At 41.4% G+C, this 14012-nt stretch overlaps 2 protein-coding genes across 9 annotated transcripts; both read left to right on the top strand.

The window, feature by feature from the left end:
- Positions 1-134: 134 nt before the first annotated feature.
- Positions 135-3361, top strand: prkag3a (protein kinase, AMP-activated, gamma 3a non-catalytic subunit). 8 transcript variants are annotated; one of them, XM_035998795.1, is made up of 13 exons: positions 135-588; positions 684-723; positions 909-1009; positions 1105-1182; positions 1264-1322; positions 1590-1650; positions 1743-1797; positions 1888-2014; positions 2117-2282; positions 2409-2446; positions 2605-2751; positions 2851-2944; positions 3081-3361. In XM_035998795.1, the coding sequence occupies exons 4-13, from the start codon at positions 1158-1160 to the stop codon at positions 3119-3121; spliced, it is 813 nt and encodes a 270-aa protein (XP_035854688.1). In that variant the 5' UTR covers positions 135-588; positions 684-723; positions 909-1009; positions 1105-1157; the 3' UTR covers positions 3122-3361. The 8 variants fall into 8 exon arrangements, with proteins under 8 accessions (XP_035854688.1, XP_035854687.1, XP_031148153.1 ...); XM_035998794.1 differs by having other exon boundaries at positions 1105-1186; positions 1590-1635; positions 2120-2282; XM_031292293.2 differs by having other exon boundaries at positions 1105-1186; positions 1590-1635.
- A 1243-nt stretch (positions 3362-4604) lies between these two features.
- Positions 4605-13538, top strand: retreg2 (reticulophagy regulator family member 2). Its single transcript, XM_031292287.2, has 9 exons — positions 4605-4858; positions 5370-5473; positions 5979-6009; positions 6306-6435; positions 6763-6847; positions 7221-7358; positions 8688-8776; positions 9891-10026; positions 11318-13538. The coding sequence occupies exons 1-9, from the start codon at positions 4605-4607 to the stop codon at positions 12124-12126; spliced, it is 1776 nt and encodes a 591-aa protein (XP_031148147.1). The 3' UTR covers positions 12127-13538.
- The last annotated feature ends 474 nt before the right edge of the window (positions 13539-14012 follow it).

The raw sequence follows: 14012 nt of genomic DNA, 5'->3' as shown, positions 1-14012 counted from the left end.
CCTGGGAAAATCATCGTTTGAAGCACACTACTGTCACAAGTTGACAGCCAACAATACGTTTAGTATGTTAAGGCTCTCTGAAAGACCTGATACTGTATGCAGCCCATATAAACCACAATGTAATGCCATTTTTATGCCTGACAACAGGCCTTGATAAATAATGTAAGATGGATTTGTAAAACCTCTTCAATGAATAATTCTATGCCAGAAGTTCCACCTTGTGTGTGCTACACCGCTTTACAGTCAATAAATAGAGGAAAATGAGATCTGAGATGGCAGTACGTGTTTTAAGGGAAGCCAATGCATTCCTTTAAACCAGCATGTAGGCAAGGCGATAACGAGTGCATTTTAAAGGGACAGGGGAGCGGATGTCTGGTTTTGGCAGATTATTCAGTGTCCCTCCCCCTGAGCTTGAGCCAGCTTCTTTTACCCCTGGCCTGCATGCCACTCGAGAGCTCCTAATATAGACCCAACTGCTTCATAGGAAAGGGCAGCAAACTAAGCGGAGTCCCCAGCAGTTTGAGTTTGCTGCTTTGAAATCAACTTTTTCATGGACACACCAACAGAATTATGGAGCCTCCCTCACAGGTGAAATGCTACTTTGGGTTGAATACAACTAGAAGAAACGTGTTTGTGGAGTTTAAACTATCCTGACTATGTCATGTGTGCTTGCTCTGTTGTAGGTGTTACTCCCAGAAAAGAGGAAGGAAATAAAGAAACAGGGTATGATTACAATCATTTGCATACATATGATCTGTCTTTGTAAATGTGCATATAAGCAGGGTTGTATGTACACATTCAGTGCCAGGATCTGTGCTGTTAATGCTTGTTAAAAGGTGTGTGTATGTCTATGTCAGGTAGTGTGATCAGCTGTTATGATATGTGGTATAACGTGTGATTCCACACAGAGGCTGACGCCACAGTCTACATGAATTTCATGAAAAGTCACTGCTGCTATGATGCCATTCCAACCAGCTGTAAACTGGTCATATTTGATACCACACTACAAGTAAGAAACTTGTGCACAGGTGCTTGAATCACCATTGGTATTTGTTGCTAGTAAATCTCTACTCTTGACTGTGTAAATGTTATGACTTCCAAAAGGTGAAAAAGGCCTTTTTTGCACTGGTGGCAAATGGCTTGAGGGCTGCGCCTTTATGGGACAGCAAGCTGCAGAGATTTGTGGGTAAGACGAGAGATTATTGGAATAGCCATAGTGAAGTATCGGTCACTGTGAATTCTGATAATGGAAACATTTCACAGGTATGCTGACTATTACGGATTTCATCAACATCCTCCATTGCTATTACAAGTCCCCTTTGGTGAGTATGAAGACCTCACAGTACCCAATACCAAGTACCAAGTACCAAATGTAAACTCTGATCAGCTTTATTTTTAGGATAGTATAAATATCAGAGATCAGACATTATTATTTAACATCCCCTTCTTTTTCTAATATAACCAGAGATGGCCTAAAACAAAGTGTGAAAGCCCTACACTTGACAGAATGTTTTGAAGGGTTGCAATATTTGATTTGACTTGAATTGTAATCTGACTCATAACTTGAAATTTGGGTTTTCCCTTTGAAGGTTCAAATGTATGAGCTGGAGAACCACAAGATTGAGACATGGCGAGGTGATTCATTTCAAAGTAAATAACCAACACTGATCACAGATATTACCCCCGTGTGCACATTTCTGTGAATTTCCATGAGAGCTCTCTTTCTCTCTCCTTCTGTCTAGATATCTACTTACAGTGTTCCAATCACTTCCTCATTAGTATTTCCCCAGAGGCCAGGTGAGTGCACACAACACTCATCTTTAAACTATTTCAACTGATTTCTAGTCCACTGGCAGTAAATGCTCTCCTCTGCTCTTTTCCTTTTAGCCTCTTTGACGCCATCTATTCCTTACTCAAATATAAGATCCACAGGCTGCCAGTCATCGATCCAGAGTCTGGAAATGTCCTGCACATTCTCACCCACAAAAGAATCCTCAAGTTTCTCCATATATTTGTGAGCAAGCAGATGTTTAGCATGTGGCTCACTTACAACCTGCTTTTTGTTTGCATGCATCAATGTTCCTTCACAATGCTGTTTTGGATTTTATTTTTTCAGCAGAAAAAAGTTCCCAAGCCTGCATTCATTGGAAGGCAGATCCAGGAGCTTGAGATTGGGACGTTCAGGAACATCGCCACTGTTCAGCAAACAGCATCACTTTATGATGCCCTCTCCATTTTTGTGGAAAGGCGAGTGTCTGCACTACCTGTGGTGGATGAACAAGGTATGCACTTAAAAATGTGATTGTTTTACATTAGATAGCTGTATTTATTAGTATTGATGGGCATTACGGTTTACCAGAAAGTATCTTAGCACTGATATTATGGAGTCCAACATTTTGTTTTCTCAGGCAAAGTGGTGTCACTCTACTCAAGATTTGATGTGATAGTAAGTATTCTGTCTTAGTTTTTGTGCAAGACAGTTTTGTAGGCTCTAATTGTTAATCTCAAAGAACACCTACAGTTTAGTCTTTATCCTTGCATATCGTACCATTGTTTGGTGTCACCTGCTCCGACACTGAGGTATCTGTGTTCACTCCATGGCAGAATCTAGCAGCCCAGAAGATGTACAACAATCTGGACATGCCGATGCAGGAGGCCGTTCGCAGGCGCTCATGTTTTGTTGAGGGAGTAATCAAGTGCTACCCTGATGAAACCTTGGAAATCATCATAGACCGTATAGTCAACGCTGAGGTAGATGTTTTTCTTTGAATGAGTTTGGTCTCAAATATTTCTCATGAAATCAGACAATCTGCAAACTACAGGAGAATGTTCTCTCCTTGTCATTTTCAGGTCCATCGGCTGGTCCTGGTGGACCGGGCTGATGTGGTGAAGGGCATCATCTCTCTGTCTGACCTGCTGCAGGCCATGGTCTTAACCCCCGCAGGTATTGATGCCCTTTTGTCCTAGGTGGTCCCCTACTCTCCTCCCTGTGTAGGCTTGAGTCCTGGCCGTGTACCCAGCCAGGTAGGCCTCTCAAGCCTTTTTTTTTTACTCATTGTAGTTGCTAAGTAGAATGATAGAAGATCGTGCTTATGTCTTTCAGAAATTAACTTGTGACTGAAATGAGAGACCACAAAAGGAAGAAAAATTCCCTGGCTGTGCTGCTGTTTACATTAAGCTGTCTTCCATGATTTATGTGCTGTGTTCAAGTAACTATAAAGGACAGCGAGCCAGCCTTGAAAATGTACTGAATCTCTATAGGTCTCCAAGCACAATGTCCATATTGGCTGCATTTGATCAAATTGATCAATATGTGTTTATGCAACACTGTATATTTCTGTATTAAACATTTGTATCAAAACTTGCATGTGTGTGGTCTTTTCAATCTACATTTTCGGGATAAATGCAGTACGTGGACTATGGCTGAAGTTTGCTTGGTGTTCATTAATTACAATTAAAATTAAATACACATACCGGTAAATATTCTACTATCATACTATCATCATATAATGGCGGATTGCAAACAACTTTTAGGTGCATATCGCCGGCGCCACCTACTGTATAGGAGTGTGTAACATCATGTCATTTTACAATTATCTTAAATTCTACTCATCAACCTGTGTTGTCTTTAAAAAAAATCATTAGTGCCTCCTGAACCCTATCCCAGAAAAGAGATGGATTACTCTTTTAATGGAGAAAAAATATCAAGAGTCACGTTTCTGTTTTTTAATCTAATCTCAAATCTTACATCCAATAAAACATAACATAAAATAAAAAGTATTTAACTGCCTTGAATGTCTTTCATTTAACTTTGTATGCCCTGGTCTGATTATTTCCTTGACTTTATCTGTGTAACATTTAACTGTAAAGTTGTCGGTATAGCTAGCTACAGCTTTAGCAAAACTTATAATAATAATAATATATTATTATAATGTTCAGAAAATGTGTTTACGCCCTCTAGCGGCCACGTACAGTAACTACAACTACATTAATGTCAAGATAGATTTATCCATAGACATATCGCATATAAGCAATCATTTTCGGTTACATCCTTCAAAATAAAACATTCATAGAAACAAAGATCCTCTATACTAAACCGTCTCTGGCTGCGTTTGCAGGTGTTTTACCTTTGTGCAACATTTCATGCATGCAGCAGTATATCTAACCACACAGGGGCACAATGGGCTTTAACCTTAACCCCCTTCTCCGTAAACAAGGAAACACGTGATCCGTACGCCCATCTGTATTGGTACATCAAGTTGCCAGAAACCATCAAGAATAAGGACGGAAATTAATATTGCCTTCAAAGTAAAATAAGCTTACCGTGCCGGACATAACATCTCTGAAATTATTACTAATCATTATATTAGATATGAGGTTATTTGTAAAAGAAAACACCTTTCATTTTTAAAACGTGTATTTTTATTGACCAAATACATCTCTATTGATCATTTTCGCGTTGGTGTTTTGTGTTGCTATAAGCGATAGGTTTTATTTTGAAAGTAATAACCGGAAGCTTACTTTCTCTGTACGTCTGCCACACTTGACTCTGCTCTTTGCATATACCCCGTGATATCCCAACAACATAACAAAGTGGGGGAAACATGGCGAGCGAGGAGGAGGCCAGAAGACGCCCATCGGTTACCTCCTCTTCTGTCGGTCTTGAGTCCCTGTTCCCTTCAGGGACATCGGAACAAACCCGCGGGGACGAAAACCCGGAGCTCGTCCGCCTGCGGGAGCGTCTTCAGGGTTGGCTATCGCAGTATGAGCCCCTACTGCTATGGGTGCAGAGGCTGTTGGTCTGGGAGAGGCCATTCTACAGCATCTCTGTCGCCCTGACACTCAACACATTATTTTGGTAACCGTCGAGTCCGTGTTTAATCACGTTATTCACATTCTTGACAGCGCAATGAGGTTGCATTGAACATCATTAGCAAGGCTGGCTAACATCAGCGAGGATATTACGAGTGAACGTCAAGATAAATTAGCTAATCCCACGTCTTTAGCCCAATGCTAACGTAGCTTTCAAGACAGCTTAAACTTACATTTTTTAGCTCGGCAAATTTGGCGTCATGCATTAAACACTATCAGGAAAAACATTATTACGCTGACAAAACACGCAACCAGAGTTATTTTGAGTTGTTTACACCCGACAGCTTTGTTCATCTTATTCCTAACAAACACTCATGTCATGCTTAGTGGCCCAGGCCTTGTGAACCAGCTGTCAATGACAGCCGACTAACACAGGTGCTGTATAGATGTATTTATTAAGTTTAATTTGGAAGTGAGTTTGTTGTTGTTTGTATGTTTATTATATTTTTGTGTTGAACAAGCCAATTGGTAGGCTGTTTATCTATGTGTCTCCACAGGCTCCTGTCATCCACCTCCTTGCGGCCTCTGTTCCTGTTGAGTGTGTCCCTGCTGGGAGTCATGCTCCTGGAGAGATGGAAGCCCAAGTTGCCCATCATTACCGGTAAACCCAGGCCTTTATGTCATTCCAATCAAGTTCTCAGACTTTGTCACTCATTGCCCAAGCACATGTTCACTGTTGCTGAGCCAACTAAAATCAATATTTGTGGAATCGCAGTACCTTCACTGGATAGAGAAGCCTGCTCTGACTATGTCAGTGTGTAGACTGTTTATCTTCTTAAGATGAAGTATTTTTCCTGCAGTGTTTGTGCCTTGTCAAGGTGGAAAATTGTCAAGCAAAGAAATTGACGGAAAATCAGCTAAATGTTATTATTAGTGTCCTTATGTATCAGGTAATGCATACATTCTAATCAATCTAAGTTGAGGTTTTCCAATTCACAACCAGTGTATGATTGCTTGATATTAAACAACATTAATATGTAATCAAACACATTACATACACGTTTTTATGCTCCAAGGCCCAAAAGCATAAACCCCTTGACTCTTTTTAATAATCTTGAAAAACATGTTCATGACCTGCTGCTAATTGTGTTTTTCTCCTACTTCAGTGGAACATGCAGAGGCTCATCCTGTACAAAGGTATGTAGTATATGTGCACAATAAACAGATTACTTGTTAGATAGTTTTCTTTATGACAACGTTGTGAAGTCTGTCTTTATGTTTACAAAATTTCCTTCACGTCACACCATACAGTATCATCACAACTAATTTTAGGCTACCAGGCGTCTCCATTGTCATTAGATTAACATAGAATCATACATTACCTCCTCTCTGCAAACATTTAAGTACAGCCTGAAGCATTTTAAGTACAGATTTTTGTTCTTTACCAAATGTTTTGTCACTCTCTTCCTGTGTGTATTCTTGTTTGCATACAGTGACACAATGAGTGTGGAGCAGCATCTGCTCAGTATTCCTGAGCTCAGCCACCACCTGGCTGAAAGCTACCTGACCTACTGCCTGTACCTGCAGGAGATGCTGCAGTACAAACAACAGAACCATGGCAAGGTACAGCACTTTGATTCCTCCCATTCACACACAAAGAAAGGAATTTACAGGAAAAGCGTCGCATATTTCAGACACCCTAAATGCTTGTATTTGTGGTTAATTATTGCAATTGAACGCCTTGAACGCAACTGTATATAAGAATAAGTATGGGATATCTACATCACACGGTGCAATCTGTCTGATCTCAGCAGGTGCTGCATTCTCTTCTATCATGCACAAACACACCACACACCTGCAGAGATGCCACGTTTTCACTTCCTCATGCTGTACCCTGTGCAGCTTGAAGGTGTAATAGCCTAATTTCCTTTTACTTGTTCTGTTTCCCAGTTCTGTGTGATGATGTGCAGTGGCTGTCTTGTACTTGCCGTGGTTGGGCATTATGTACCAGGAATCATGATCTCCTATATTATTGGTGAGTCACCTTTTGCTAATCGGCATAAAGAAACTATTGTGCTAAGCCTGAATTTACATTGGATTGTGTGCTGTCCTGACAAACAGAGGGTGTGTGTGTTATCAGGCAATGGTAGCGGTTAATGGAGTAGTTCCATTTTCTTGTGGTTTTGGATTCCCTGGTAATGTGTTCAGTAAACATCAGGAATCCTGTAGGTGTAGGGGAATATGTAATAGGCCATGCTGCTTGTATTTTAATATTTTGTAGCAAGTAGATATTTATCACATCAGCTGTTAAAATGGATCATTTTTATTGAATGGCACTCTTGTTTTGATACTGGTGAAGAAAAAGGGCAGTATAAAGTTGATACTGCTTTGTCTGTGCACCTGTTCAGTCCTGAGCGTGCTGTTGTGGCCGCTGGTGGTGTACCACGAACTGATCCAGAGGATGTACACCGGCTTGGAGCCAATCCTGATGAAACTGGACTACAGCATGAAGGGAGAAACCGAGCACCGCAAGCACGACAAGAGGAGTGAGTGCTACTGTGACACCTTCAGGCTACAGATTTAGGCCTAACTCATGCGCATTACTAGCCTGGTTGACACCAGACCCTTCTCAGTTGTAACTGAGAGTGGGTCTGGGGAACGTTCATTCACAGCCCATTTTCAAAAGGGGCGTCACCAACGGACGCCGCTCAAATGCCTCTGGGCGTAATTGGATAGTCCTTCAACCAATCAGACCAACGATCCGGGTGACGTAGCAGCGACAGCGGCATCAACGGGTTGCTGCGCTTCGGTGGCCGTCATGTTGAATGTAAACAAAAAGCTGCTCGCCGTCGCTGTGCTATCGTCATCGCGTAAAGCCTGCCTCAACGGCTGTGATTGGTGCCTCGATTTGGAAAAATTGGAAATGGGCTTGAATGGGCTCTTGGCCAGACGGACTTGCAGAGCAAATCTCAAATTTGCCGGAAGTTCGTCAGGGTTTTCCCAGGCTAGTGCATTACATCAAATTAAAACAAATGCCTGTGTTTGTAACATTAATACAGGGATAGGCTTGTGAGTATGAAGTGTAACACAAGGAGCTTGAATCGATTGAGAACACCTTTCTTCTCCCACCACATGTAACATCATTGTGTAACTAGAACCATGTTGAATATTAAGGAAGTGTGATTATAAGTTCCTCCAGTTACATTTGTACCTAGATCCAATATCTTTATCTTTATTTTGAACGATTTGAAAATGAATAACAACAACAAAATGTTTTCAACATAACACATACTAGACCCATTCGAAAAAGGGATAGGAAAAAGCTTAGACTTGTAAGTCCTACCCCCAGTCTTTACCATAGACAAGTGCACAATCCCATACGATAAACTAAACAGACAATTTTAAATAATACAAAAATAATACTCCAATTTCCATCCTACTCTAGCAAGCTATTAAGAAAGAGAGAAAAAAGACAATACAAGCACCATTAACATTAGTGAGATTTACATTCTCCTTCCTCACTTCTGTGCTTTTCAAAGAAGTATATCTTTTGTACATTTTTTAAAATTGCATTATATTTATACTTTGTTTGATCGTTTTCGTCAAGACCTTTCCACAAAACCAACCCGCAAATCGAAACACACATACTTTTGAGATTGGTCCGAGCATACTGCTGTTTTCCCCTCTTAAGTTGTAACCCCCCCTTCTCTATCTATGTCTCCCAGTGTAACAGTACATGCATATTGTTGCTCATTCTGAAGATATGGCATAAACCTTAGTGCCATTCTGTCTTTTAATCAGTTCTTAAGGACATTTGTTCAAATGCATTTTCCTCTCCATTATAAAAGTGTGTGTGTGTGTGTGTGTTTTAACAGAGGTGAAGAAGGAGATGGAGGAGGGGGACGAGCCAAGAGCTGAAACGGAGAGTGACAGTGAGGAGGAGCTGTCCTGTTTTGCCCCAACGGTATGAAGACACACCTCCAAACTCAACCCATGTTTCACTGCCACTTTTTTTTTGTTTTTTAGACTTTCATGAGAGTGTGTACCGCATAAGTTCAACAGAGGAAGCAGTAGCAGTGTGGGAAGCAGGAAATGTGTTTTTATTTTTAGTTCAAATGGAGCTCTGCATTGTGGTGTAGTAAATAGCTTCAAAAAAATACATTTTTCAAGTGTGACCAGTTTCCATTACGCACCTGCAGGACACGGTTCCATTCAGTAAGTGACACTGTTGCTGTAATGTCAGGTAGGCAGTCAATATGCAGTGTCTATTGAATGAACTAAGTAGGGGTGTGCAATTAATCCAAATTTGAATCGGGATTACGATTTTGGCTCCTTATGATCACAAAGACAGAGTAATCGAGAAAAAGGATTGTTTTGCACATTGCGTTTTGTAAGTAAACTCTTATTTTGTCTTGTGTTCTGAATAGAGCTGGGCGATATGGACAAAATCAAATATCACAATATTTTTTTACCAAATACCTCGATATCGATACCGCAACGATATTGTAGTGTTGACTATTGGTGCTTTAACAAAATATTTACACAATGAGATTTTTGATAAATAATCATCAGTAATGTGGCTATAATGACTAAGTGGGTAAAGGCAAATAATAGAACTGTTACAACAGTCTGGTAAGTTCAGAAAATGACATCACTTTACTGCAACGCAGCCTTTAAAACCAGGAAAAGACAACACTTATGCCATATTACGATATCCAAAATCTAAGACGATATCTAGTCTCATATCACGATATCGATATAATATCGATATATTGCCCAGCTCTAGTTCTGAATGAAAAAAAAAGTTCAAATGGGGAAAGTATGAAGGGAAATTTCATAGTTCTAGGTGTTTCCAGTGTTGATTTTGTTTTACTTTTTCACTTCCTTTTTTTAAGTTTAATAATTGCAACATCTTTCCAAAAGACAATGAGTAATAGTGTAAAGAAATTGTGATTTCAATATTGACCAAAATAATCGTGATTATGATTATTTTTTCCCCCCATAATCGAGCAGCTCTAGAACTAAGACACTGCGTTTGTGTGTTAGCAGTGGTATAACGCTGTGATCTTGTTGGTCAGGTGGATGTGAAGACCACAGCTCTGGCGATGGCCATCACAGACTCGGAGCTGTCAGATGAGGAGGCATCCATCTTGGAGAGCGGAGGGTTCTCCGTGTCAAGAGCCACCACCCCTCAACTCACTGACGTCTCTGAAGGTAAATGATCGCTCATATCCCTGTCGCACTTCAATTCATACCCATACAGAAGTAGCTGGGTTTTTTTTTTTTTTTTTTTTTGGGGGGGGGAAGTTCAAAGGAATTCCAAAATATAGCAGAACCCATCACTCCATGGAGGCGTTGCTGATGCATGAGGTTCACTTGATCCTATTAGAGCCACAATGCTGGTCTGCGAGCTGAACAGTGACGTTTAGCTTTGCTCATTTCAAAGGAAGTGTGCATGCAGATGTTCTTTTGCTTCACTAAGTTTTCTTTTAAAGCGTAACTCTCGCCAAAATGCAACCTAGGGTGTTTCTGTGAATGTACCCGAGTCAAACTTTCGTTTAAAAGCATATTTAGGACGTTTTTTTTCTCGTTTTTCGGTCAAATGGCCTTTTGAATGGGAGTGCTAGGGGCACTTTTATGCTAGCCTCAAAAGAAGGCTCGACACAACATGAGACTTTGCTCGGAGTATCACCAGGGGCTCTACACCTTAACGAAAGCATTGACAACATTGTTTGTGTACCCAGAGTTTACTAAAAAAGGTTTTGAACAACTCACCATAGGTCTTGTTGTTTCCGGCCGCTACCACCTCGGCAGTTAAAACGAGTCGATATCCGAATGCGAATGAACGGACTCCATATGAGGCTCCTTTTTCAACGACAAAACAAGAAACAATCAGTGCATTTATATGGAACTAAGCTTTAGGAGCTTTCCATCTTTACTCTCCTCCCTGTTATGTTGCATTCAGAAATCAATTGTTTTCGACTGATAAAATGGCTGCGGCCGGAAACAACAAGAGCTACGGTGAGTTGTTCAAAACCTTTCTTTTTAGTAAACTCTGGGTACACAAACAATGTTGTCAATGCTTTCGTTAAGTTGTAGAGCCCCTGGTGATACTTCGAGCAAAGTCTCATGTTGTGTCGAGCCTTCTTAGTGTTTTAAAAATAGCTATTTTGAGGCTAGCATAAAAGTGCCCCTAGCACTCCCATTCAAAAGGCCATTTGACCGAAAAACAAGAATACTAAATCTTAAAAGTGGCGATTCCGTCCTAAATATGCTTTTAAACGAAAGTTTGACTCGGGTACACAAAAAGACCCTAGGTTGCATTTTGGCGAGAGTTACGCTTTAACTGGGTAATTACAGGATGTTCAGCTCAAGTCTGCACTTGAGTAAACCTATATTTGTGATTTATTGCTGTAATATTTAACCAAAAACCTCTCGATCTGTGAATTATATTTGGCTTTGATGCTTGAGTCTGTGTTTTTTTGCTGTCTCATCTCTACTACAGACCTGGACCAGCAGAGTTTACACAGCGACCCAGAGGAGTCCTACCTGCGGGATCTGCCTGAGTTCCCCTCCGTTGAGGAGTTCCCGTCCATCGATCACAACCTGCTCCACTTCCCTCTGCGAGGCCCCGGGCACGGCGACGGAGTCCAGGCTGGTGCTCAGTCCGAGAGGGAACCGTTGAGTCCCGCCAGCCTCCTTATCCAGCACCTAGCGTCTCCGCTCCACTTTGTGAACACGCACTTCAACGGACATGGGCGACCACCTGGGGGTGAGGAGGGCATGTTGCCTGCGCCAGGCGCAGGGGAGGCAGCAGGGACGCGGGAGGAAGAGGAGAAGGAAGCTGCAGTAGCCCAGGGTACACAACAGTCCTTGGAGGCGTTGAGCGAGGAAATAGTGAGCACAGCCATCTCCACAGTGGTGCAGAACACTCTGTCGGCCATGCTGCGCTCCAGCGAGGCCAGCGAGGAGCCCTCCCTGGCCGAGTTCCTTCCCACTGAAACCCCACCTGGCCCTCTGGAGACCTCCACCCCACCCACCGAGACCACTGCTAACACTACGATTACTACAATAGGAGCGCTGGGGGCTGACCAGGACCTGGATGAGGCGATTACGACAGAAAGCGGCACCGGAGAGGCGATGCCCGACGACGCGCTAGTTCCGACCGAGGAAGAGGACTTTGAGCTTCTGGACCAAAGTGAACTGGAGGGGCTGGATGAGGCGCTGGACCTCATCTCTGCCAGACAGGCAGTGGGAGGAGCCTCGGGAGCTCCAGAGACGCCTCCGTCTCCTCCGCATCAACCACAGTCATAGCTTCCCTGTTTTGCTCCCCCTGCCCCCCAACTGTTTTGTTTTTATTTCTACATTAGACCTACATTATATCCATGCATACTGCTATTTACAAAACATGAATCAAAGAGTTTGCCATTTAATACTGTTGGTTGGTTATTGTGTGGCATGTGGATGAGATCACTCGGTGCGTTGGAAGGGTCTGTTCAGCCTCCGTTTGCAGTAGGGATTTTTTTCGGCCTGCTGGCCGGACAGTAGATCATGTTCTGGGAGAGCAGGCTCAGGGCAGAACTTCATTCTTGTCAGGGGTTGAACAACATTGAAATTTGCTTGATAAATTTGCAGGCAAATATCTTACAGCGTAGTGGAAAAATCGGTCCCATGTTCAGTCTCGCGTCAGAATGACGACGCCTTTATTTTCTACCGTGGCTGAGAGCTTAATAACCCTTCCGTCTTGTTTTCATAAGGGTCTTTATCTCGATGGTGTTACGAAGAGTTGAAATGTTGGATTATATAACAATTAATATATGCTCTAAATTATTTTATTTAACGTCATTCGATGATACTTTATTGTTAAGCTGAGGGGAAGTTTTAAAGTAAATGGAATCCCTTCGGTTGCCCATAATGATTGTATGATAATTGTTTTAATGATGACACCGTGGACGTCCAGGTTTAAAATGTTGTCTGCTATTCCCAGAGTTAGACTTAGTACAACAATAGTGTTATCCTTCACTTCATCCTTACCTCCAAGGTCTCCGAGGTTACAGTTTTGACAGAAACATTCAGTCATTAGTGGTCTTTCACTTGTTGCCTGGAAAACGGAAACTTAATCTTTGACATTGTTGGATGTTAAAAAGTAGTAGATCTTTACCCGTACACGTAAGTGACGTTGACATGGCAAGATAAAAGAAATGTTCCTGAATTTTTGTCTCTGTGGTTGATGCCTCGTTTTTATTAATATTTGCGAATAGAATTTAATTTCACACATCCATTATGTAATTGAATTCATTCTTGATCTACAACTCTGTTAAAAGACACGCTTCTTGTTGATAGGCCCGTCTGTGCCCAACCATTTCTTACATGTATAGTCAAGTCATACATGTAGTAAAGTAAAGTCCATGCATGCCATGCATCACGCATGTATTTACCATGACAAATATTTGAGGTCAATTTTCAAAGGCGTGTTACTTCTACTGGCGCAGATTTAGGCCTGCACGATTCAGGGAAAAATATGAATCACGATTTTTTTAGCTTAGAATTGATATCACAATTCGCTGCCACGATTTATTTTTCTCACAAAGTGTAGTGTTTATTGCACACGTGAACCATGACAAAACAAAACAAACTGGCAGTACCAAACATAGATTTGTTTTTGGCACCTATAGCACATTGCGCATCCCCACAAGCCTGAAAACATAGAGGCTACAATGAATAAAGAAAGTAAAAGTACATACTGGCCATTTAAGTACAGTAGGCTACCAAAAATAGTGACATATAACACAATGAACTAAATATGGCCCTGATACAGGCTCTATCTGAACTCCTTGAACATGTCTTAACATAATTAAAACATGTCAATGTCAAATGCTTTCAATAAATTAACTGGAGAAAAAAAAAAAAAAATCCAAGTCATTTAAAAATTAAATCACGAACGGGTGAATCGAGATCGCGATTTTATAACGATTTATCGTGCAGGCCTAGCGCAGATTTTGTTTGTTTCTCGAGGGACATCATAAATGAATTAATAATTAATAATGTATCTGGCCGCTGCTGGGAATTTGTGGAAAACTTTTGACATGACAAAAAAAATGTAGCACTATGCTCTGTTTTGCTTTTGTAAACCACTCAGCATCCAAGTCTCAGGGGTGGGTTGTACAAATTGAATATAACATTGCAGAATATGTGTTTCC

This window comes from Sander lucioperca, chromosome 24 (assembly GCF_008315115.2).
Source record: "Sander lucioperca isolate FBNREF2018 chromosome 24, SLUC_FBN_1.2, whole genome shotgun sequence".
In the NCBI taxonomy this organism is placed as follows: domain Eukaryota; kingdom Metazoa; phylum Chordata; class Actinopteri; order Perciformes; family Percidae; genus Sander; species Sander lucioperca.
This window is presented reverse-complemented; position numbering and strand designations above follow the sequence as displayed.

What these genes read in the sequence shown, in the direction of transcription:
- prkag3a (XM_031292291.2), top strand. An exon ending in TATTTGATACCACACTACAA is followed by an intron (nt 1,010 to 1,104) that starts GTAAGAAACTTG and finishes GACTTCCAAAAG; the next exon opens with GTGAAAAAGGCCTTTTTTGC. An exon ending in ACCTGTGGTGGATGAACAAG is followed by an intron (nt 2,283 to 2,408) that starts GTATGCACTTAA and finishes TTGTTTTCTCAG; the next exon opens with GCAAAGTGGTGTCACTCTAC.
- retreg2 (XM_031292287.2), top strand. Translation starts at nt 4,605, where the DNA reads ATGGCGAGCGAGGAGGAGGCCAGAAGACGCCCATCGGTTACCTCCTCT. An exon ending in CAAGTTGCCCATCATTACCG is followed by an intron (nt 5,474 to 5,978) that starts GTAAACCCAGGC and finishes CTCCTACTTCAG; the next exon opens with TGGAACATGCAGAGGCTCAT. An exon ending in TGTCCTGTTTTGCCCCAACG is followed by an intron (nt 8,777 to 9,890) that starts GTATGAAGACAC and finishes CTTGTTGGTCAG; the next exon opens with GTGGATGTGAAGACCACAGC.